The sequence below is a fragment of the Corythoichthys intestinalis genome, chromosome 7 (genome assembly GCF_030265065.1).
Source record: "Corythoichthys intestinalis isolate RoL2023-P3 chromosome 7, ASM3026506v1, whole genome shotgun sequence".
Classification (NCBI taxonomy): Eukaryota; Metazoa; Chordata; class Actinopteri; order Syngnathiformes; family Syngnathidae; genus Corythoichthys; species Corythoichthys intestinalis.
The window spans coordinates 46,188,286-46,215,131 of record NC_080401.1 but is presented as its reverse complement, the minus strand read 5'-3'; the positions used below and the strand labels follow the sequence as shown (position 1 = coordinate 46,215,131).

The 26,846-nt window shown below is 38.9% G+C and overlaps 1 protein-coding gene across 2 annotated transcripts in view; it reads right to left on the bottom strand.

Annotated features, from left to right (window-relative positions):
- Positions 1-3,609: 3,609 nt before the first annotated feature.
- The window catches only part of tle5 (TLE family member 5, transcriptional modulator), a 102,452-nt gene continuing 79,215 nt past the window's right edge, over positions 3,610-26,846 (bottom strand). Inside the window, exons 5-7 of one of the 2 annotated variants that reach the window (XM_057840499.1) lie at positions 17,465-17,527; positions 14,637-14,711; positions 3,610-4,506 (exon numbers count right to left, since the gene is read on the bottom strand). In XM_057840499.1, the coding sequence (XP_057696482.1) occupies positions 4,282-4,506; positions 14,637-14,711; positions 17,465-17,527 (363 nt within the window). In that variant the 3' untranslated portion in view covers positions 3,610-4,281. Of the gene's footprint in view, positions 4,510-14,636; positions 14,712-17,464; positions 17,528-26,846 lie in introns of both variants that reach the window. The other variant, XM_057840498.1, reaches the window with a different exon arrangement.

The following is a 26,846-nucleotide window of genomic DNA, read 5'->3' as shown; positions in this document are numbered from 1 at the left end:
TTGTTGGATGTCTCGCCACGTAAGGAATTGCACATCACCGGTAGTGTTTGTTTAGTGACAGTGACAAACTACGTCATCACCCCGAGTGTCCATTGCGTGCATAAAACATGGCGCCCTCCGTAGGTCAAAACATGTCGAAATATTAATAGATTTTTAAATCAATGGCAATATTTTATGTTTCTAATGACATATTTTAGTTCAAGAGAAAAATTGTGGCTTAATAGGGCCATAAGTCTTTAAGTCCGAGGTTCCCTTTAAGATGAATGAATGAATGGTAAATGATGTCCATTGTAAGTCATACTACAAAAAATTAAAATGCTTTTAAAAAGCCAATGTTTAAAAATTCAAATGAAATGTTGCTGTTTTAATGTTGTAAGGGTAAAGTTGTGTTTTTTGTGGGTACAAAAGGAATATTATATGAGAATATAATTCATTCCTTGGACAGAGAACAAAAGATGACAATGCAAAAATAAAAATATATTTCGAAAAAAGCAAGATATTACAGGGGGAAAAAAAAAAAAAAAAAAAAACAATTCAAGAAAATTGAGCTTGTTTTCGAGACAAAATTTGGTATACTACAAAATGGTTGAGAACATTAGTTTTTGTTTGGAAAAAAAACTTGATAAGAATAAAGCAGTATAGCAAATAACTAGCGAAGGCTAAAAAAAATAAAAATAAAAATTGCAATATGATGAAAAAAAAATAGCCACAATATTACGAGGATAAACTGAGAAACGCCGAAGTACAATTCTACTTTCGGCAGTGTGACCTTAACAAGCCTTCATACTTTCTCATTTAAAAAGCCTAGCTTCTTTGACACCATGCTCCAATACCAAAGACACATTGTTTATCAGTTTGTGCCTTTTAGACAAAGATGGTATACATTCCCCTGCACAGTAGATGCTGCTGTTTTGGTTCCCAACAGACTTCAAACAGGATCACTCTTAAACATGTATCTATGTGGACGATAGTGTCTTTGAACTAAGACAATTATACTCACAACCCATTTCAAATCCAGGACTGGTTACATGCGTTTGTAGGTGCTGCTGTTCTGGTCCGCAAAGGTCAAATGTTGAGAACACATGCAATCTAATAAGAAAACAATCAAATAAAAAATGGTACGCACAAAACAGTACTGAACTCATTGGCGCCATTGATGGCGACAGAAATCCAATCCTTGACTTAATGACTGCTGTGTTCAAGACAACTGGGAAAAAACATCTCAATATAAAAGTGCATTGGAACACTGCTCAAAGCCAGTTCCTACTGCAACTACTGTACGTGATTCCACCCCAACATGATACTTCTGCCATTTTGGCCGTCTAAAATACTGCATAATGCAGTGCAAATGACTGTAAATCGTAGTGGAAAAAATGATAATATTGTGTTATCAGAAAACAGGCATGCAACGGGAGTGGTACACTACCAAGATCAAGCAGATTAGTCTGTAAATATGGGACAAACCAAGCCCACGTTGCTACAAACTACGCCCACAGGATGCTACGGTGGTAGCGTCTGATGCGTCTCATAGATATCACATCACATTAAATAAAATTGAGCAGTCTATGAATCGTCTGGTTCTTTCTTTGAATATTGGCTCAGATCTCTGTACAGTGGGGCAAATGAGTATTCAGTCAACCACTAATTGTGCAAGTTCTTCCACTTGAAAATATTAGAGAGGCCTGTAATTGTCAACATGGGTAAACCTCAACCATGAGAGACAGAATGTGTATAGAACTAGATGCGAAATGACAAGACTCGGCGGCGTTAGTAAACAGCCGACATCTTAAAGAATTAGACTTCAGCAGTTTGTAACATGGCTCCGGCTGCAGTCAGACCCTTCTCGCAACTAGGGGAGCAGCTACCAACCTTCACAAAAGCTACATCGTCTTCCTGCGTGTTCTTTTTAGCCAAGCTATGTGTAAATAAATCTAGCTGCAAATCTAATAGTCCGTATTGGTTTGTGAAAATGTGTCAGCTTCCGAATACCAAAATTTGAATACCTGGATATACAATTACCTTATAAATACCACGAGTATTTAAACCAACTCTAAATATATACAGTGCCTTGCAAAAGTATTCGGCCCCCTTGAACCTTGCAACCTTTCGCCACATTTCAGGCTTCAAACATAAAGATATAAAATTTTAATTTTTTGTCAAGAATCAACAACAAGTGGGACACAATCATGAAGTGGAACAAAATTTATTGGATAATTTAAACTTTTAACAAATAAAAATCTGAAAAGTGGGGCGTGCAATATTATTCGGCCCCCTTGCGTTAATACGTTGTAGCGCCACCTTTTGCTCCAATTACAGCTGCAAGTCGCTTGGGGTATGTTTCTATCAGTTTTGCACATCGAGAGACTGACATTCTTGCCCATTCTTCCTTGCAAAACAGCTCGAGCTCAGTGAGGTTGGATGGAGAGTGTTTGTGAACAGCAGTCTTCAGCTCTTTCCACAGATTCTCGATTGGATTCAGGTCTGGACTTTGACTTGGCCATTCTAACACCTGGATACGTTTATGTTTTAACCATTCCATTGTAGATTTGGCTTTATGTTTTGGATCATTGTCCTGTTGGAAGATAAATCTCCGTCCCAGTCTCAGGTCTTGTGCAGATACCAACAGGTTTTCTTCCAGAATGTTCCTGTATTTGGCTGCATCCATCTTCCCGTCAATTTTAACCATTTTCCCTGTCCCTGCTGAAGAAAAGCAGGCCCAAACCATGATGCTGCCACCACCATGTTTGACAGTGGGGATGGTGTGTTCAGGGTGATGAGCTGTGTTGCTTTTACGCCAAACATATCGTTTTGCATTGTGGCCAAAAAGTTCAATTTTGGTTTCATCTGACCAGAGCACCTTCTTCCACATGTTTGGTGTGTCTCCCAGGTGGCTTGTGGCAAACGTTAAACGAGACTTTTTATGGATATCTTTGAGAAATGGCTTTCTTCTTGCCACTCTTCCATAAAGGCCAGATTTGTGCAGTGTACGACTGATTGTTGTCCTATGGACAGACTCTCCCACCTCAGCTGTAGATCTCTGCAGTTCATCCAGAGTGATCATGGGCCTCTTGGCTGCATCTCTGATCAGTTTTCTCCTTGTTTGAGAAGAAGGTTTGGAAGGACGGCCGGGTCTTCGTAGATTTGAAGTGGTCTGATGCTCCTTCCATTTCAATATGATGGCTTGCACAGTGCTCCTTGGGATGTTTAAAGCTTGGGAAATCTTGTTGTATCCAAATCCGGCTTTAAACTTCTCCACAACAGTATCTCGGACCTGCCTGGTGTGTTCCTTGGTTTTCATAATGCTCTCTGCACTTTAAACAGAACCCTGAGACTATCACAGAGCAGGTGCATTTATACGGAGACTTGATTACACACAGGTGGATTCTATTTATCATCATCGGTCATTTAGGACAACATTGGATCATTCAGAGATCCTCACTGAACTTCTGGAGTGAGTTTGCTGCACTGAAAGTAAAGGGGCCGAATAATATTGCACGCCCCACTTTTCAGTTTTTTGTTAAAAAAGTTGAAATTATCCAATAATGTTGTTCCACTTCACGATTGTGTCCCACTTGTTGTTGATTCTTGACAAAAAAATTAAATTTCATATCTTTATGTTTGAAGCCTGAAATGTGGCGAAAGGTTGCAAGATTCAAGGGGGTCGAATACTTTTGCAAGGCACTGTATATTCATTTATAATATAGAAGAATGTGATATTATTATTAATATTGAAGTGTAGCGCGATGTGTGTGTAATGCGTGTACTAGTATTGGTAGACGGCCAATATGGCGGCACACTATTTGGGCAGAAGTGCAGTGATGTTACATGAAAAACTTTGATTGACAATTTTGTCTTCAATGATGTTCTCGTGCAGATTTTTGGAATGGAGGTCATAGTGCACTCTATTTTGACTCGTTTCAAGTCATTATTAATTTAAAGATGGGTTCACCGATTGTCAAGCCTTACCCTTGTTTATTTACTTTTGAGCGCAAAGCTCAAAAGGTGCCACTCCTTACTTCCCAGCAGTCTTGAATGCAGCGTCAGTCATGTAACGCGTGCGTAAAATACGGAGAGGCAGAAGGAAAGAGAAATAAAGAGCATCAAGCTTCATCTTTTAAACATTCAGTAAAAAAAGAAAGATTGAAACATGAAGAAAGTCGGAGTTTGGTGAGAAGCTCGGCGGCCATTTTGCCTAGGTGGAGAGAGCGGAAGTCGGGGTCTCCGTGTTAAAATCTCAAGAGAGAAAGAGAAATCGGTTGTAGGTGAATGGGGTGTCAACAATTAGTCAGACTTGTCGCCGTCCTCTTCGCGGTGGCTTTCGGCAGCGTCGCGCGAAGCTTTCTCCTCTTTAGCCAGCTGCGCCTGGGAGGCCAGCAGGGAAGAGAGGGAGAAGAGGCCAGAAGAGGTGGTGACGGCAGGCAGGCTGGGTTGGCTCAGGCCCAGCGGCAGGGGGGTCATTGGCAGCGCCAATCCCTGGAGCTGAGACAGCTGGTGGGCCTGGAGCTGCTGCTACACGGAACACAAGCGCACGTCACTTAGATTCAAGGCGCCCTCAAAAGGGATTCGACGCTATTTCTCCCGACGCAGAGGCGCTAAGGCACCATGCATTATCGTACATAAGGAAGGCTCACGCAGAGCTGGGCAATTAAGACTTGAAATAAAATCTTTATTTTTTTCCCCATTTATCTCCATTCAAACTCATTGGCTGCCATTGATAGACAAACCAGAATTGCTTTAAGAATAAACTGTTTTTAAATTGACCACACAGTAACTATGGCTTATTACTTACATTTTTACGGCGCCCCTATAGGGACATCAACCGAAATAAATGGTAAATTTAAATCATTTGATGTGCACCAGATGCAGTGGTATGAAAAAGTATCTAAACGATACTTTGGAATTTCTCACATTTCTGCATAAAATCACCATCAAATGTGATCTGAGCTTTGTCAAAATCACACTGATGAAAAAACAGTGTCTGCTTTAACTAAAACCACACAAATATTTATAGGTTTTCATATTTTAATGAGGATAGTATGCAAACAATGACAGAAGGGGGAGAAATAAGTAAGTGAACCATCACATTCAATATTTTGTGGCCCACAATTCGGCAGCAATAACTTCAACCAGAGGATTCCTGTAGCTAAAGATCAGTCTGGCACATCGATCAGGACTAATCTTGGCCCATTCTTCTCTACAAAACTGCTGTAGTTCAGTCAGATTCCTGGCATGTCTGGCATGAATTGCTGTCTTTAGGTCATGCCACAGCATCTCAATGGGGTTCAAGTCTGGATTTCGACTTGGCCACTCCAGAAAGTGTATTTTATTCTTCTGAAACCATTCCTGAAGTTGATTTACTTCTGTGTTTTGGATCATTGTCTTGTTGCAGCATCCATCCTTTTTTAAGCTTCAACTGTCTGACAGACAGCCTCAGATTATCCTGCAAAACATCCTAATAAACTTTTGAATTCACTCTTCCATTAATGACTGCAAGTTGTCCAGGCCCTGAGATAACAAAACAGCCCCAAATCATAATGCTCCCTCCACCAAGCTTCACCGTGGGGATGACGTGTGGCTGTTGGTGAGCTGTTCCATTTTTCCTCCACACATGATGTTGTGTGTTACCCCCAAACAATTCAACTTTGGTTTCATCAGTCCACAAAATATTTTGCCAAAACTTCTGTGGAGTGTCCAAGTGCTTTTTTGCCAACATTAAACAAGTGGCTTCCTCCGTGGAGTCCTGCCATGAACATCACGCTTGGCCATAGTTTTACATATAGTTGATGTGTGCACATAGATATTAGACTGTGCCAGCAATTTCTGTAAGTCTGTAGCAGATACTCTAGGGTTCTTTTTTTACCACTCTGAGTATTCTGCGCTGAACTCTTGGCGTCATCTTTGGTGGACGACCATTCTTTGGCAGAAAACTAACAGTGCCAAACTCTCTTAATTTTTAGACAACTTCCCTGACTGTCGACTGATGAACATCCAGACTTTTAGAGATGGTTTTGTATCCTTTCCCAGCTGTACACAAATCAACAATCCTTGATCACAGGTCTTCAGACAGCCCTTTTGACCATGATGCACATCAGACAATGCTTCTCATCCAGACAATTCTTACCAGGTATGTGTTTTATGGTGGGCAAGGCAGCTTTAAACCACTCATCAGTGATTGGGTACACACCTGACTTAATTGTTTGGTTAAAATTGAAGGTTCGCTTACTTATTTTTCCCCCTTCTCTCATCGTTTGCATGCTATTGTCATTAAACTATGAAAACCTATAAATGTTTGGGTAGTTTTAGTTAAAGCAGACACTGTTTTTACATCTGTGTGATTTTGACAAAGATCAGATCACATTTGATGGTTATTTTATGCAGAAATGTGAGAATTTTCAAAAGGTTCAGATACTTTTTCATACCACTGAAGTATGTGGTGCGCACTTGAAATGGGATGTAGCTGTGTTAAGTATTAACCAATCACACACAAACTCAGCTGTTTTAGTAGGCTTTTCCTAACATATTTCAGCATTTAAGCTAAAGTGGAAGAAATATGAATCAACTTTATTGATGAATTGTCCAGCTCTACACTCACACGTTCCTCATTTATAAGCAACACCACGTCACAATTGTGTTGTGACATGTTGACAAAAGAGGCAGTCTTCTCATGTATCTAACAGACTTTACAGGTTGACTGAAAAACTATGCATACTGATCCTCACGCATATTGCGTTTCTAAATAATGCATTGAAGTGCAGCCGACAACAAAAGCCCTAGAAGATTAATGGCCACATCCGCACATTTGACATCTCAACAGACTGAAACATGCTGGGATCACACGTGGTGTCACAACAATATAGATTGTTTATTATTACTATTGGAATATTATGTAAATGTAATCAGAATTTAAAAAAAAAAAAAAAAACTTATGGCAATAAGATAAAAGAAAATGGGATAAATCACAATTTCAGTGAGAAATAAGATTATAAGGTAATAATAGCATGATAATTACATTGCCTTAAAATATATTATAAGAATATATAAAACTTTTCCCAGATTAAAAAAGTATAAACAATAAGGAAATGAACTGACTTGATTTTTGGGAAAAAAAAATAAAATAACCTAAAGCCGTAAAAAATAAAATGAAATGAAATAAAGTTAATAAATGGTCATTTTTCAGAGTACAAATAGACACTTTCTTTAAAATAATCGTCTAAATAGTGCTTTTGTAAAATAAACTAAAACAGTATTTTTCAACCACTGCGCCGTGGCGTCGTGTTTGGTGTGCCGTGGAAAATACTCCACTTTGATCGAATTTATGTTTAAAATTTTTGTGGAAAATGAAATGAAATAATAAAATGAAACAATACTCTTCGACATCAGTAGGTGTCAATGAGTAGCTAATTACTTTGTTTAGTGATGCGTAAAAGATAAGAGTGGCATTGGAGCAAGCGAACTATAACGGTGACATCGATAGAAAGGTTTTCAAAAAGAAACACGCTGTGAAATGACTCAAATATGACTAATAAGTATTTCATCCGTAAGACCCAAGACGAAAATTAAAGGTGTTGCTAAACACTGCAATACAACAAGTCAGAACGACTGAGTAAAAGTATGATTAAATATGATATGATAAAATGTGTTTTTCTTTGTATTTGTTTTGATTCTGATTCAGTACACGACTTTATATAAATTTACTATAGGCTACAGGAATTCATTTAGACATTTTTTGCCGTTGGTGTGCCTTGGGATTTTTTTTAAAAATTCATTTTCATTTCAGGCAGTTACATTCATCTTCACGAATTCAGTTCTTTGCTTTCAAGAAACACAGAGAAGAAGAAAAAAAAGAAACAAACAAACAAAAAAAGAAACGAAGAAACAAAACAAAACCAAAACAAATGCCTGAAAGGGAGTGGGACGAAGAAAACGTATTAAATCCCACCCCGAGTTCTCAATTATCATCAACATAAATAAACTATTTTTCTGCAACCTGTTTTTTTTTTTTTTTTTTTTTTTTTTTTTTTTTAAAGTCACATAGTATACATTATTCCTCGACACATGTAACGGGAGGGCAGAACCCTCAATGCCGATTTCCTCAGTCAGCAATAGAGAAAACAAAGAACAACAAAACAAAAATATGTATATATATATATATTATATATATTTACATATATATATATAAGTGTGTGTGTAATTATATACATATACAGTACACACACATTTATTAGAGGTGTGCAAAATTTCCGATTCTTAGATTATTCGCGATTCGGCCGTGGAAGATTCGAGAACGATTCACAAACATCCAAATTCCGATTATTGAAATCTGCCAAGTAAAGCAGAAGTACGACACACTCAGCGAGCCGCGCGGTCTTCGGTACGCAATTAGGGACGGAGCGAGAGTAGCTAAACATCATGCTTCTCATTACCCGGCCCCTCGGGTAACGCCAATGCTCAACTCACGGCTCTAGCTCAACTCATGCCACGAGATAAAAAAACAACAACAACATACCTGACTGCTGCCGAAAAGCTGCTACAAGCCACATTACGTTACGGTAGATATCATTTATATAGGACTAGATGCATTATAGCTTCGGTATCGTTACCAGCACATCTACAAAAAACTAGATGCGAGCGTTAGTAACGGCCGCCATCTTAAAGCAGTACACTTCCCTGCAAGGCTGTTGTTGCGAACCTTCCAAGCGAACCTAATTAACTCTTTATCTAAAATACTCCTAAACCGGTAAAATATTGACTTGAATCTATCTTTAAAATAGTTTTAAAACTTTTACATGTTGAAAGTAGACAAAAGAGAAATTATGGAATAACAGGAGCAATTTTAACAACTTTAACGGTTGATTCACAACATTAAATTAATTGAAAGTAGTTTAAAGCTGCTGATATAGAATGGGGACTGGAGTTTTTTATTTACTGTTATTTTTGTATATTTGTTTACTGCTATATGTTAACTTGATACTGAAATAGTAGTTTGGTTTAGCCTGAGAGGATTTTTGAACAATTTTGGAACTACTGTACAAAACAAAAAAAAAAAAAAAAAAACAAAAAAAAAACAAAACAAAAAAAAAACAAGGAGTGGGGTGCATCAATAATCGTTTTATTATCGAATCGGAGCCTCTGAATCGTAATCGTAATCGAATCGTTAGGTGCCCAAAGAGTCCCAGCTCTAACATTTATATTGCGTGTATCCATACCAATATGTAAGGAGACTTCCACAACCATATATATATACATTTAAGACCCTCCCTGAATATATTTTGACCAAATGAACTGTTTATAGTGCAACTTAAATAATTTTTAACATTATTTTTACTCTCTCTAAGTAGTGAACTCAGATTGTTCCATAATTTAACCCCGCGTACAGACACACAAAAGCTCTTTCGCGTAGTTCTAGTTCTAGGAGGTACGAATTCCCCGTTTGCTCTTAAATCGTGAGCTCTTTTACGAATGGCGAAATGAGTTTGCAAATAAATGAAAAAAGTGTGCCATGGCTCAAAAAAAAGTTGAATAATACTGAACTAAACCACTTGTTATTTTTTTTTACTTAGTAACAATTTTAATCAATTTTGTTAAAAAAAAATAAATAAAAAAAAGACTTTGGCCGTTATTTTAAGAAGGTGACGAAGTAATATTTTGCAACTGTCTAAATATAACAACTAAGTCTCACTGTGCAACATACAGCAGTAACGTTATAAGAATGGAGCTATACTATACGTTGTAAAAAGTTGCACGATTAGGAAAAAAAAGCCATTAACCTAATAGGATTAAGTCCTATTTTTTCAGAGATAAAAAGTCCCTTGACAAGCGCAGCGACTATTAAGACTTGGCGTCCACATACATGGACATTAGAGGCGTGCAAAATTTCCGATTCTTAAATTATTTGCGATTCGGCCGTGGAAGATTCGAGAACGATTCGCAAACATCCAAATTCCGATTATTGAATTATACTAGGTAAAGCGGAAATAAAACAGTCAACGCCAGAGGTTGCGCTAGACTTTTTCGTTGTCTGTCATTTTGACTGACAGTGTCATAAAAATCCGGTCATAATCTATTTTTACCCGTCACTTACATTTTTAAAATGATAATAATGACATATTCAATAGTATTTAGTTTTCATTCATTTTTAATTAATATTCTGTCCGAACAAGCTTAACAAGAGGCAAACAGACAGCGGAGTGCACCAATCAGCGACGGGCAGACGTGCCGTTAGCAAAGCGACGAGGGCAGGACGAGGGACTTGCGCGCGGAAGTAAACATACGAGGAGAACGGAGTTTATTCAACATGGCTAGCGCGAGACAGACTGTTGTCAATGACTCGTGTCGATGTGTTTTAGCTCATTTAAAACTGAATTTACCGCAGATTGGAATATATTCTCCGTGTTGTTGTAGAGACGACTTTCGGCGCGCAAGAGTGACGTTGCTCGTGAAGAACACATCACGCAAATAAATCTGATTTGTCGATTGATTTTGTACCTACTCGAGAGGCTGTGTCCCAGACTTTTCTCTCAGTGTTTGAAAAATAAAGGGAGAACAGTTTTCTGGCCGTGCCAGGCAAACACTCAGTTGCCTTGACATTTTTCCGAGTAAGGCCAACGACGTCATGCATCAAGACAGACAATAGCTAATTAATATGCTCACTCGCCACCCCGTGGTCTGGGGTGTGAATTGCAACCTGTCAAAATGACAGATGGACTTCAGTTTTTTCCGTCACCGTTTTAAAAAAAACGGTCAACGACGGATAATATTTGGTTAACGCGACCCCTGGTCAGCGCGGTCTTCAGGACGCAATGAGGAACGGACCGAGAGTAAATATCATGTTCAACTCATGCCGCTAGATAAAAAAACAAACAATAATATCTGACTGCGCCCGTCAGCTGCTACAAACAGCGCCCAGTTGCTAGTTGCTACAAACATACGGCAACATACGGCTATGGTAGATATCACATATATCTAGAACTAGATGTGAAATGACAGACGACGGCCATGTTAGATCATATACCAAGAACTAGCTTTCCCGTGCTAGTAAACAGACGCCATCTTAAAGCAGGAGACTTCTCTAGAAGGCTCTGTTGTAGCGAACCTAATTACTTTTTATCCAAAAAAAAAAAAAAAAAAAAATCGGCAAAATCTTGACTTGAATCTATCTTTAAAATGATGAAACAGTTTTAAAACTTTCACGTCGAAAGTACACAGAAGGGAAATTATGGAATAACGGGAGCAATTTTAACAACTTTAACGGTTGATTCACAACATTAAATTAATTGAATGTAGTTTAAAGCTGCCCATACAGAATGGGGACTTGAGTATTTTATTTACGGTTTTTAACAGGTAACTTGATACAAAAATAGTAGTTTGTTTAGCCTGAGAGGATTTTTGAACAATTTTGGAACTAGTGTACAAAAAATTAAAAGCGTCAATAATCGATTTACAATCAAATCATAATCTGAATCGTAATCGAATCGTTAGGTGCCCAAAGATTCCCACCTCTAATGGACATCACATTTTGGGTCATATAGGACGCAATATAACATCTGGTACACAAGTGTATAATTGATGCCGGGGCTTATTTGTAATACATTTTATTAATTTATTTTAATAATGAATTCATAATTTGTTAAAATTAATTATTAATCATTATTGTATTAAAAAAATATTCAGAAATTTATAAAAACTAAATGAACAAAAATTAAAAAAAAAATTTTTTTTTTTTAAAAACCACTCAGGTTTTGGCCCCAAATAACTCTCTCAAGTATTTTTAAGTACCGTATTTTCCGCACTATAAGGCGCACCTGAAACCTAAAATATTCTCAAAAACCGACAGTGCGCTTTATGATCCGATGCGCCTTATATATGGATTACCAAACCATACTTTTAAATTTTACTTGAGTCGATTTGTGAAGAAAAAAACGCTACTCTTACTCCGCTACTTTGGGCTACACAAGAGTCGTTACATTTTTCCTCTTTATTCTACGTATTAGATTTATTTTTTTGCCAGCGATGCCAAGAGTAGCTCTACCGATTTCACCAATGAGACGTCGCAAAAATAATCACATGACTCCATTACACTAATATGACGCAAGCTTGCTGTTCTATGATCACGCCAGCCTGTTCAATCATATGGAATCTTTAAAGCACCATAAAAAATGAATTATTCGACATAGAGCTCTGCCCTCAACATGACTCGAAAGCGCAGATTTAAACCTCTCTCCCAGTTTTTATTTGCCTACGATTGACCACGGAAAACTGGGGATATGATCCTTTTGATTTCATAATAGTAACCAAGAAGGAACTATTCATCATTCAAACTAGGAACTATTTTCTCCACAAGAGGGTATTCATGCTCTTTGGACGAATAATGCTTCATTTCTGTCTTTTTTCTAGCCGGAATTCAATGATTTTTTTTTGTATTTCATTGGCTTAATTTGGTTATTGTATAGTATCATTATAACAACAGTTCATATAGACAACTTTGTGCTGAGATAAAAAAATACCATTGTTTAAAAAAACAAAAACATAAGCAGTTACTCACAACCAGTGTTGTTAACAACGGCGCGAGAGTATAACGACGTTACTAACGGCATTATTTTATTCAGAAGTGAGTAATCTAAATAATTATTTTTCTCATCTTGGCAACGCCGTTACGTTATTAAGAACAGAAAGGCGTGCGTTACTATGCGTTAATACGTTGGTTGAATGACGCGAGAAAAGTCTGAGAGACACAGACTCACGGAGACGAGAGAGGAGGAGGAAAGGGAGTTGTGACGCCGTTGCAAACGCAATGGTCGGTGGCTCTAATAATACCTGACTGTAGCCTACAAAGTACGTCCACATGATGCTACGGTAGATATCACATGTACTGTAATAAGAACTGGATGCGAAATGACAGACACGCCGGCGTTAGCACATGTATAGAGAACTAGATGCGAAATGATAGACCCACCGGCGTTAGTAAACAGCCGCCATCTTAAAGCAGTAGACTTCTCAGGAAGACTCGTTTGTAAAGAACCTTCCTCGAGAACCTAAGTTACTTTTTAATCTAAAATACTCCTAAATCGGCAAAATCTTGACTTGAATCTATCTTTAAAGGATGAAAGTTTTAAAACTTTCATATGTAGAAAGTAGACGGAAGGGAACGTATGCAATAACGAGAGCAATTTTAACAACTTTAACAGAATATTCACAACATTAAATGACTTCCAAACATAGCAAAGGTTACTATGTTGTTTATTTATTTATTTATTTTATTTATTTTTAAAACATGAAGGGTAACACCAGTTACTTTGCCAAGTAACTAATTACTCTTACATTGAGGTGACTGAGTTACTAACTCAATTACCTTTTTGGAGAATTATTGTTAATCTGTAATGAATTTGTGAATAATTTGTAACTGTGATTAATTATGTTTCTAAAGTAAGATTAACAAAACTGCTTACAACATTACTCATTACTTGAGTATTCTTTTCACTGGATTCTTTTTTACTTGTACTTGAGTACATTTTTTTGTATGACTACTTTTACTTTTACTTGAGTAATATTATTTTGAAGTAACGCCACACTTACTTGAGTAAAATTTTTGGCTACTCTACCCACCTCCGAAAATAGGCCAGTAATTGAAGGTGCGCCTTATAGTGCGGAAAATACTACAGCATGATTTTTTTCATCGTATTTCCTGCCACTGACAATGATAAACGTCATTCATTCACTTAAACTGGCTGCGAATGCTCATATTTTAGTGTCATTGACTGCGCTACATGTCCAATCCATTTTGCCTAGAACGGTTGGCAGCGATCATTCACTGCCAGTCTCTCACTGGCAGAAAATCAGTTAAATACTTGCCCCATGAGGGGTTAATTGGATCCCCTTTAGGGGGCAGTTTACATGGTGACTCTCGGAGAATACGAAAAATTTCAAATTTGCATTTATATGGGCCCGTCTCCATTCAAACAATGTCGCAATTCCGCATGAAAACGATGTAGTATTCATGCCAAGCCCTAGGGGGCAGTGCAGATTTACAAGGCGACAGCGAATGATGCACTTGACCCCACCAAGCTCCTCAACCCGGAAAAAAAGATGCCCGCCCACTCGAAACAATGGCATTTTTCTTTTGTTCAAAAAGGCACAAAAATGGAAACATTCAACATATTTAATTTAAAAATATTATTAAAACAGTAAATTAAAGCCGACATTCCGCCATATTTGCTGTTTTTAATGTTTAGTAGCACCGCTGCGCACGGCCAATGTGACGTGTACGAGTACTGACGTTATCGGCGCGGTCTCGCGCCGCGGGAGCCTTTGATATGCATGCGGAACAAGCCTCCCTCAATCCCCCGCAATCGAATTCTTCCACTTTGGAGTCAGGATTCAGAATTTTTCGTCTTCGTCGACCCCATATGCACGCGAGGCCACTCCGCTATTCAGTCATTGCATCTTTGTGTCACAGAGTCGCCATGTAAACTGCCCCTTAGTCAGTAGCGACAACATCCATTTTAAACCAAGTCAGAACCCTTAAATATTTGACCAACAATAAATGCCAAGGATAAAAAGAACATAAATGATAACGACATGCACTATCACAGTAATTATTAAGCAATCACCAAGCCCAATGGGAGGCTGTATCATCGTACCCTTATGATGGAGTTCATCTCTGGGGGAGTGACCTGTTTGGCCCTCTCGATGGCTGCCAGGACCTGCTGCTGGTGCTGCACAGGAGTGGGGGATCCGGAAAAGGGGGGCACAAAAAGAGAAAAGAGAGGAGAAGGGGCGTTGATCAATATCCGTCATCTGAGCAGAGATGCCCCAACACCTTTTAGCTATTCGTAAAAACTCAGTCAAAGCCTGCTGTGACATCAGTGAATGTATGGTGTGAAGTAATGGCTAATGATAAACCCCCTGGTGGCCAGATAGATAGGATCATGGCTTATCTGAATCACTCAGCTATGTATTATTACACACAATTGTATGAAAGGAAAGCGATGGGCTCAGTTTGGCGAAGAAGTAATGAGGCGGGAATGGAAGTGATATCCTTCTTGGATGTTAACCCATTCACTGCCAGTGTCGGCAATAGACATCTAATTAGACCTGTCGCGATAACAAATTTTAGCGTGCGATGATTTATCTCATAAATTATTGCGATATGCGATATTATTGCGCCCACCCCAATTTAAAAAAAAAAAACAATTTACAATAACACAGTGAGAATACAGTATATATTAATAGATCAAGTATACCCATTTAAACGTGATAAGAAATCACAACTAAAAACAATAAACCATGCCTCTTAAGTAAAAGACAACAATATTAATACCGCAGAGAAACACAGAATAAATAAAATGCGTTTTCCAAGAAAAAATATATATACTTGCAGTTAATAACTTAAGCATTTAGGCAAAAGAAAACTTTTCCCCTCATAGCTTCTGCAATGGTGTTCCATAGGGATGCAACGATACAGTTAAGTCACAGTTCGGTACGATTTTCGATATGGGGGACACGATTTTCGATCTGATTCAATACATTTAATGCTCTGGGGAAAAAAAATTACAACTGTATTTTTTGTTTCGTTTTCGTTTTGTTCAAACGAGCAAAAATTAAATTGCCATCGTATAAACATGCATTTTAGTGCATAATATCTATGTGCTTACTTCTTACTGATCTGAAGAAATGTAGTATAAAAGTGCTGAGAACAATCTTTACTGTTTTAGGTTTACAACAAGAGCAAAACATCCTATTTGTGATCCAAATCCATGTGTGTCACGTACTGAATTAGCAATAGTTGCAGCATTATCTATAGTCACTGGTATGGATTGATTTGGCCTGCTTAACTCCCATTCAGTCATGGAGGTTTATAAGTCATCGATGTAGTATATGGACTACGTATCCCATAAACACTCTGGGCTCACGTAGCCAATGGCATGGACGTAGCACATCTAGTTTGCCATTTCATGATATCTAGTGTGTGCGCGCATTTAAAAAGTTAGCAAACGCCACAGAAGTCAAGTCTGCTCATTACTGCACAACACCAGCATATGACAATCGACTTTCATAAACAGAGTTTGAAGCACAGCGCTCTTAATTTGTCACTCAAATATCCGGTGTTGTGCCGAAAAATAGCCGCCCCGCGTGAAATGTCACTCGACGGGAGCGCCCACACGTCAACAACACCGGCATGCCGGAGATGGTCCGCAGTCAATCCGGAGCACTGACGCGGCCGGTATACGTTCAACAATAGGATATAATGGGAACTAGGGCTGTCCCAAACAACTAATTTTCTCCCAATTAGTCAGCCAACTATTTTTACGATTAGTCGACTAATCTAATAATTAATTTTTTTTTTTTTTTTTTTAAACTAATTTTTTACTAATTTATCAATTCACAAAAACATATTGGAACACTTAAATTATTTATTAAAGTACAAATAAACACGTAAATAACAATACTAAATCACAAATAAACAATGAGTTCGAATGCTGACAGAATTAACTACTGTAGCATCCCGATTGGAAAGATGGTCTCTTAAACTGATGGTTTACAACTTTTATTCCATCCTTGATGTAAACACACCGTAAGAGCTACGGTGCACACAAATAAAACAACACAATTAGAAATTAACAAAAACTTTTCACCTTTTTCCTTTTAAACCTTATTTATATATCAATTAATTGCCTTTCTGAATTACCTTTACCTTAAATTATTACCTTATCATTGACAATCTCTCCCTTGAGTGCAATCACTGTATATACTGTATATATTTATGACCTTTTAACCTTATATAATTGTCTATACCATAAAATAAATCATAACATGACAAGGCGACAGCACCCTCTGGTGTACAAAAAATGAAAAAAACAAAAAAAAATTTACAAACTAGGTGACGGCGCTTGAGGTGTTTATTCACGGCCGACGTGCAGCCAAGCTTGGCATTGAAGAGACAGGACATAAGAGTGTACCCTCCTTTGTTTCTTTGAAATAAATCAATGTTTTGGACACTCTGGTGCGCTTTTTTTGGCTTTGTGCCACTTTCCCCGCTTGCATCCAGAGCATCCGACATTCTGAACTTCATTAACCGTCGACGGGATGTTGTGCTCGTCGACGGATTTACGTCATCGATGACGTCGACTATGTCGACTAGTCGGGACAGCTCTAATGGGAACGATTGGTTCCGATGCTGTTTTTTGCAGGACCTGGAACAAAGATGCATTTTGCGCAGTTGGTAACAAGGAATCCGAACTTTTAACAGCATATCTGCCGCACGCGCACACACACATGCACGCGAGGCGATAATTCGCAGCGGAAAAATTACCGCCTTCATTTTTATTTATCGTGCGATAAATGGAATTATTGCATATTGCGACAGGCTTACATCTAATCCATTTGAACTATCGCGGTCAATGGCGAGCAATGAGTTAGGGGTCTGCGCCTGACAGTCATCTTTTTGTGCGTGTGCAAGCGTGTATACCTCCTGAGACAGGTATGGGAGGACTTGTGCACAGATCCCGTTTAATCTCTTCACGATCTCGGCCTGTGGAGGAAAAGGGGGAAATTTATTGTTGAAGGACACTTATGACCATTGAGAAAGAGAGAAAAAAACAATGTCAGTTGTCATTGTTGCAAGAAAGTCACAATTATAGGGAACAGCAACTACTTGGAACAGAATTAACAAGCTCTTGACAAGCTCTTGAAACAAATTTGACAGCTGCCGTAACATTTTTACCAAATACAGGAACAACTAGGGGATCGCAAAGATTGTTAACATGTTATTTTGGAACAGAGATGAGCCAGGTACACTTTCTACTTTGTTTTTGTTTTTATTCCAATTGGCTTGATAGTCCCAGTTGGACCAACTGTGGTCCAAATTCTGATGCAAATGTGATTTGGACCACTTGCATATTGCTGTTTCGGATGTTTTTTTGACAGAGTCTTCATTTTCAGAATACTGTGTGTAATTAGATGGTACTTTGCAAGGCAGATGCTCAGATAATGCTCTTTAATAAAACAATTTTAACTAGAAACTGCAATTTCGGGAGAAATTACACACCTTGGTCTTTCCTCTGTGGAGATACAGATCTTAGCCCCACTCAGGTCTATCAATAGAATGGATCATAATGCCAGTCATTGGCAAAAAACAAAGTAAAAGCCGTTAGAAATGAATGGGAGAATTGGACGTCCATGGACGTCAATGGCGGCACCTTTCATAATTGTTAATGGAATCGGGGAAGTTTGGGGGACACGTCCTAATGACATCTAGTCATTTTCTGTTGATTTGGGGAAAAAAAAAAAATCCCATTGAAAATGAATGGGAAAAATTTTGGACGTCCATGGACGTCAATGGTATCAACTTACATAAGCGTCAATGGAATCCAAGTACATTGGCATCAATAGAATGAACAAACATGAAGAAATGCCTTTGGAAATGAATGGGAAGTTTGGACGTCCATGGACGTCAATGGCATCACCCCCCATAAGCGGCAATGCAGTCGGGGACATTTGGGGGACACGTCCTAATGATATCTAGTCATTTTCTGTTGATTTGGGGAAAAAAAAAAATTTCCCATTGAAAATGAATGGGAAAAATTTTGGACGTCCATGGACGTCAATGGTATCAACTTACATAACCGTCAATGGAATCCAAGTACATTGGCATCAATAGAATGAACAAACATGAAGAAATGCCATTGGAATAAATGGGAAGTTTGGACGTCCCTGGACGTCAATGGCATCACCCTCCATAAGCAGCAATGCAATCGGGGATATTTGGGGGACACGTCCTATTGATATCTAGTCATTTTCTGTTGATTTGGGGGAAAAAAAAAAAATTCCCATTGAAAATGAATGGGTAAAATTTTGGACGTCCATGGACGTCAATGGCAGCACCCCCCATAAGCGTCAATGGAGTTGGGGACGTTTGGGGTATACGTCCTATTGATATCTGGTCATTTTCTGTTGATTTGGAGAAATTTAGTTTTTTCCCCATTGAAAATGAATGGGAAAAATTTTGGACGTCCATGTAAGTCAATGGCGGCACCCTTCATAAGCGTCAATGGAATTGGGGAAGTTTGGGGAACACGTCCTATTGATATCTGGTCATTTTCTGTTGATTTGGGGAAATCTTGTTTTTTCCCCATTGAATATGAATGGGAAAAATTTTGGACGTCCATGGCCGTCAATGGCATCGACATCCATATAGTCAATTGAATCCAAGTACATTGGCATCAGTAGATTCGACATGCATGGCCGTCAATGGCATCAATGCAATGTAAATTCCATTGGAAATCCCATTGGAAGTGAATGGGAACTTTTCCCATTCGAAATGAATGGGATAGTTTTTGGCAAATTTCCGAGGAAGCGTAATTTTTTTCCAAATTCTGTATACAACTTTTATGCCCCTCACCGTCCCGGAATTTTTGATGCCCAAATGATGTGATTTGGTCAAAAATTGTGGGACTAGATACATTTTGAAACTTTTTTTTTTTTCACGGAAAATTGCCGTTTACGGACGAACGGAAAAATTTTCGGGGCCATTTGTAAAGTTTCCTGTGTCACGCGAAAATTCCGGTCGTGCTGATACTTGAACGGTAACGATCGGTCTAACGGTTCGGGCTGTGAAGTGCGCGTTTTTTTTCCATTCAAAATGAATAGGAAAGTTTTTGGCAAATTTCCGGGGAACCGTAAATTTTTGCCAAATTCTGTATATAACTTTTATGCCCCTCACCGTCCCGGAATTTTTGATGCCCAAATTATGTGATTTGGTCAAAAATTGTAGGACTAGATACATTTTGAAACTTTTTTTATTTTTCGGAAAATTGCCGTTTACGGGCGAACGGAAAATTTTTCGTGGCGGTTTGAAAAATTCCCATCGTCACGCGAAAAATCCGGTCGTGCCGATACTTCAACGGTGCCGATCGGTGCTACGGTTTGGGCTGTGCGTTGGCTCAAAAAAACGCGGAGATTTATTGAATAATAATAATAATAATAACTAGAAACTGCAATTTCGGGAGAAATTACACACCTTGGTCTTTCCTCTGTGGAGATACAGATCTTAGCCCCACTCAGGTCTATCAATAGAATGGATCATAATGCCAGTCATTGGCAAAAAACAAAGTAAAAGCCGTTAGAAATGAATGGGAGAATTGGACGTCCATGGACGTCAATGGCGGCACCTTTCATAATTGTTAATGGAATCGGGGAAGTTTGGGGGACAAGTCCTAATGATATGTAGTCATTTTCTGTTGATTTGGGAAAAAAAAAAATTCCCATTGAAAATGAATGGGAAAAATTTTGGACGTCCATGGACGTCAATGGTATCAACTTACATAAGCGTCAATGGAATCCAAGTACATTGGCATCAATAAAATGAACAAACATGAAGAAATGCCATTGGAAATGAATGGGAAGTTTGGACGTCCATGAACGTCAATGGCATCACCCTCCATAAGCGGCAATGCAATCGGGGACATTTGGGGGACACGTCCTAATGATATCTAGTCATTTTCTGTTGAATTGGGGAAAAAAAAAAAATTCCCATTGAAAATGAATGGGAAAAATTTTGGACGTCCATGGACGTCAATGGTATCAACTTACATAACCGTCAATGGAATCCAAGTACATTGGCATCAATAGAATGAACAAATTTGAAGAAATGCCTTTGGAAATGAATGGGAAGTTTGGACGTCCATGGACGTCAATGGCATCACCCCCCATAAGCGGCAATACAATCGGGGACATTTGGGGGACACGTCCTAATGATATCTAGTCATTTTCTGTTGATTTGGGGAAAAAAAAAAATTCCCATTGAAAATGAATGGGAAAAATTTTGGACGTCCATGGACGTCAATGGTATCAACTTACATAAGCGTCAATGGAATCCAAGTACATTGGCATCAATAGAATGAACAAACATGAAGAAATGCCATTGGAAATGAATGGGAAGTTTGGACGTCCATGGACGTCAATGGCATCACCCCCCATAAGCGGCAATGCAATCGGGGACATTTGGGGGACACGTCCTAATGATATCTAGTCATTTTCTGTTGATTTGGGGAAAAAAAAAAATTTCCCATTGAAAATGAATGGGAAAAATTTTGGACGTCCATGGACGTCAATGGTATCAACTTACATAAGCGTCAATGGAATCCAAGTACATTGGCATCAATAGAATGAACAAACATGAAGAAATGCCATTGGAAATGAATGGGAAGTTTAGACGTCCCTGGACGTCAATGGCATCACCCTCCATAAGCAGCAATGCAATCGGGGACATTTGGGGGACAGGTCCTATTGATATCTAGTCATTTTCTGTTGATTTGGGGGAAAAAAAAAAATTTCCCATTGAAAATGAATGGGTAAAATTTTGGACGTCCATGGACGTCAATGGCAGCACCCCCCATAAGCGTCAATGGAATTGGGGACGTTTGGGATATACGTCCTATTGATATCTGGTCATTTTCTGTTGATTTGGAGAAATTTAGTTTTTTCCCCATTGAAAATGAATGGGAAAAATTTTGGACGTCCATGTAAGTCAATGGCGGCACCCTTCATAAGCGTCAATGGAATTGGGGAAGTTTGGGGGACACGTCCTATTGATATCTGGTCATTTTCTGTTGATTTGTGGTAATTTTGTTTTTTCCCCATTGAAAATGAATGGGAAAAATTTTGGACGTCCATGGCAGTCAATGGCATCGACATCCATATAGTCAATTGAATCCAAGTACATTGGCATCAGTAGATTCGACATGCATGGCCGTCAATGGCATCAATGCAATGTAAATTCCATTGGAAATCCCATTGGAAGTGAATGGGACTTTTCCCATTCGAAATGAATGGGATAGTTTTTGGCAAATTTCCGAGGAAGCGTAATTTTTTTCCAAATTCTGTATACAACTTTTATGCCCCTCACCGTCCCGGAATTTTTGATGCCCAAATTGTGTGATTTGGTCAAAAATTGTAGGACTAGATACATTTTGAAACTTTTTTTTTTTTTCCGGAAAATTGCCGTTTACGGGCGAAGGGAAAATTTTTCGGGTCCGTTTGAAAAATTCCCATCGTCGCGCGAAAATTCCGGTCGTGCCGATATTTGAACGGTGCCGATCGGTCAAACGGTTCGGGCTGTGCAGCGTGCGTTTTTTTTTCATTCAAAATGAATAGGAAAGTTTTTGGCAAATTTCCGGGGAACCGTAAATTTTTGCCAAATTCTGTATATAACTTTTATGCCCCTCACCGTCCCGGAATTTTTGATATCCAAATTATGTGATTTGGTCAAAAATTGTAGGACTAGATACATTTTGAAACTTTTTTATTTTTTCGGAAAATTGCCGTTTACGGGCGAACGGAAAATTTTTCGTGGCGGTTTGAAAAATTCCCATCGTCACGCGAAAAATCCGGTCGTGCCGATACTTCAACGGTGCCGATCGGTGCTACGGTTTGGGCTGTGCGTTGGCTCAAAAAAACGCGGAGAATTATTGAATAATAATAATAATAAAGTTGCACAACAACATAACCTTGTTCTTTCCTTCAGAAAGACCAAGGTAATAATAATTATAATAATAAAGTTGCACAATAACAATACCTTGTTCTTTCCCTTGGAAAGACCAAGGTAATTAATTTTTTTGAATGGCGTTTTTCCGGCGCGCCGCACAGCCCAAACTGTTTGACCAACCGTCACTGTCCAAATATCAAAATGACCGGGATTTTTGCGACGCAGGGAATCTTTCGAATGACCCCCCAAAATTTTCCGTTCGTTCGTAAACGCAGGTTTATTCGGGAGGAAAAAATTGTCCTACAATTTTTGACCAAATCGCATAATTTACACATCAAAAATTCCAGGACGGTAAGAGGAAAAAGTAAGAACTTACGGTTCCCCCCAAATTTACCAAAAACTGTCCCTTTTATTTCTAATGTGATGATATTGACAGCCATGTACCGTAATTTCTGGACTATAAGGCGCACCTGACTATAAGCCACCAGCCACCAAATTTGACATGAAAATGGCATTTGTTCATAGATAACCCGCACTGGAATATAAGCCGCAGTTGTCCTCATTGCATTATGGGATATTTACACCAAAAGATATGAACTGGTAACACTTCATTTGACAATGGTGTCATTAGACTGTCATCAAACCAAATGAACCACCATTAAGCTTTGAACCAATTTGGTGCAAAGCCTTATTGTTTTAAAAATCCTCATTTGGCCATCACTGCTCCCTTGGTGGAGACAGTCAACCTCTTCTGCCACCTGCTGTCAACACTGTTGTCATCCAACATTCCTCCTAGCATGCATTGCGGCGCTACAGATGTAAAAACAAAATTCATGTCCTGTGCTAATTATTTCTTCAGTTACTGTTCCAGTTTCATTGATTGCTGGGTTATGGTATTTGGTAACATTTTCTTGGACAGTGATGTCACAATACTGTCATAATTACATGACACTGTCATAGGCATTATTGAATGCTTATAATAGATGTCGGTTAGTGTCATCCAGCAAATTATCTCACTTTTGAATGGACGTAAAAGATCTGAGCTGGACAGAAATGGAGTTGGTGACGTAGTATGGAAAATGACACATTTTGACATCTGTCATAATAATTCAGTCATGCCCATGATAGTGATCGTGACATGATCGTGTCATGTCATAATTATGACGTTCTTATGACAGTCTTATGATGCCGCTGTCAAACAAAGTGTTACCTATTAACCCAAATAAATCATCAAATAAGCCCCACTGGACTATAAGCCGCAGGATTCAAAATGAGGGAAAAAAGTAGCGGCTTATAGTCCGAAAATTAGGGTAAGTCCAAATTTCACATTCATTTTCAATGGCAGGAAAACATACTGTAGGTCCATATGATTTTGGCCCATTCACTATGCCAGCCCATTTATGGCGCCCAAGTAAATCGATGCCATTGACAGCCATGCACGTCCAAGCCATTGACGACCAAGTACGTCTAAATTTCCCATTCATTTTCAATGTCAGACAAATGTGTGTGGTTGTTTTTTGACCAAAAACGTACCATTACAGCACATTGACATTCAACTGGCGCCCAAGTAAGTCAATGCCATTGACAGTCATGCAACAGGATGTGTCCCCGAAATGTCCCAAAATCAACAGGAAGTGACCCGATAGATCTGTATCTACCGCAACAAAGCCCCATCATAATTTCTCCAGAAATTGCTGTTTCTAGTTTAGCAAAGTATTTATACAAATTGTTGATGTAAGCTGTTAATAATTATCTATCTAAATTTCATTTTCCCAGTTTTAGTCATGAATAAATACCGTAGATACCGTATTACCCCGAATATAAGACCCTGAGCCCTAGTGTTTTACTTTTTCAAGATGAAGCCATATTTTTTCTACATAAAAAGTCACATTTTACAAGAAAAACAACCCACTTTTCTAGATTAAAGTCTTACTTTTTAAAATAAAGCATCTTTTAAAAAAATCCTATATTTGAAGCTAAAAAGGCTGCCAGCCAATCCGATCAAAGGGCACCACTGGCACTCACACAAATGGACAATTTCAAGTCCTCAATAAACCTTATGTACCTTTTCTCAATGTGGAAGGAAGCCGAAGTATATTAGAAAAAAATCCTGGCAAGCACAGGGATAACATGCTGAGATTAAACCCCAAAACCTCAGAACTACGACGTGCATGTTACCGAATAGTGCTGCCACGCCAAAAAAAAACTTTCATTTAAATACATTTATAGGCCAAAATGGTCACGGAATGTCCAGGAAAGTTGTTGATACTCTTTCATGGGATGTGTTGGAAGTGGAAGGGAAAATGCAGAAGATGTGTATCCCAGAACTTAACCTTAAAAACCCTCAATACATGAAAACAGCCATTTTGTAATTCTGGGCACACACTCATTCGCATGAGCAACAGCAGGTATGACCTTCTCAAACGCTCTATCTCTCCTTCACCCCCAACACACACATACACACACACTAGTCGGGCACAATCCCTGCTATCGTCCTCACACGTGGGTCTATTATCACATTTGGCTGCTAATCACCCAATCCGAGTGAGATATGCAAATGAGCACTAATGGTGTTAGAACGTAATCGGTGGCGAGATGAGGCGAGAGCAGCAATCATTAGGCATGCAGAGCACGACTTCCCACTGCAATCAAGCGCTCTTCTCAGCTCCCGCGCACACACCAGCACATAGACAGACAGACAGACAGACAGACAGACATGAAAACGCCTCTGCGGGACTTGCCGTACGCTAACAAATATTCCACTTTTCCCAACGCCTTTACGTCGCTTTTATCTGCGCTCCCTGTCATCTTCCTAAGCTTTGTTCTGCCATCCCTCCCCATTCTCTGCTCGTTGTTCTCTGGCAGACTTCAAGTGTTGTTTCGCGCCTCGCCTCGCTGACAGCGGGAATATCGTACGTGGGAAGAAGAAAAGTGGACGGACGTGTCGCTTCGAGGATCGTTAATTCTGCTCCGAGACGCCTTTGCCAATCTAAATAAGCAGCGACTATAAAAATGTAGGCAGCCATTCACAAGGGGGATCAAAGAGGTACACGTGTACAAGTATATTCACGTTAACTACAAAAGACATTGATGACTGACTGATGGTGGCGCTCAATAAATTCCAACGTAGTAGAAAACTGAATTCATTTAGCAGTTTGATTTAAAATGAAACATGTTAATCAAGGTTCGACATGTAAGGCCTGCAGGCCACTTGTGGCTCCTCTGCTCCCGAATCCCCATCAAATAATTTTTTGTGAGACTGAGTTAAAAAAAAAAAAGTAATAAAAGGCATTTTGAACAAATTAGAGGTGCAACAATTAGTCAGTTAATCGCCAACTAATCGATTAGCAAATTAATCGACACAATTTGGCAAAGCGCAGATGACGAGAAATTTGTCTTTTTTTATCTGCCATTTAGCCCTGCCTGTCATTATAGCGCTGAGCGTCCCCTGCTGGAGGATGACGTCGGCAAGGTCACGATTTCATCTGATTTAGAATTACGCCCATTGAGGTGGAATTCAGAACGAGGAAAATGCAACGACGAGAGCAGCAAAATGTCATTGTTTCAATTAAGCCTGAATGATATATCGTTTAAACATCGCCATCGCGATGTGCGCATGCGCGATAGTCCCATCGCAAGGACGCGCAATAGTTTTTTTTTTTTTCCCCCCCAATCCACAAACCTTTGATCTGCTTCATTCGCTCGCACAGCCTCTCTCACCCTCTTACCCAGCACTCAGTCACTGCGGCACTTGCTTATTAACGTTAACGATGGCCTTGATCTGGCCAAAGAAGCTGGGCAGCAATCCGTCAATCATCGTTTAACTTGTTAAACAGTTTCTGCAAAGAAGCGCGGGCTGGAATGAATGTGTGTGTCTGTGGGGGGAGAATGTGGACACGTTCGAGACATATAAAATAAACGCCAGAAGTGATTATGAGGAGTTTGTAATTTCTACACGTCACTCCGAAAGTCACAGCCATGTTAGGTAAACAGAAGCATTTAATAAAGCCAAGCATTTTTCTACTGCAGTACTTTATTCTTGTTTAAAAATGATTCAGTGGGACAGTTATGTTTAAAACTGATCATAATTATTACATTTGAAGTGCTTAAAAAGCATTTAATAATTATATATATATATATATATATATATATATATATATATATGTATACATTTTTTAAAATCATATTTTGGGGGGAAAAAATGAGAAAAAACATGTCTTATATGTATCTCTTTCCAGTGCTAGATCTGAATAAATGCATTGAACACACACACACACACGCACACGCACGCCCACACACACACACATACATACACACAAAAAATATGGGGCGGGGGGGGGGGGGGGGGGGTGCGCTACATCGCGGT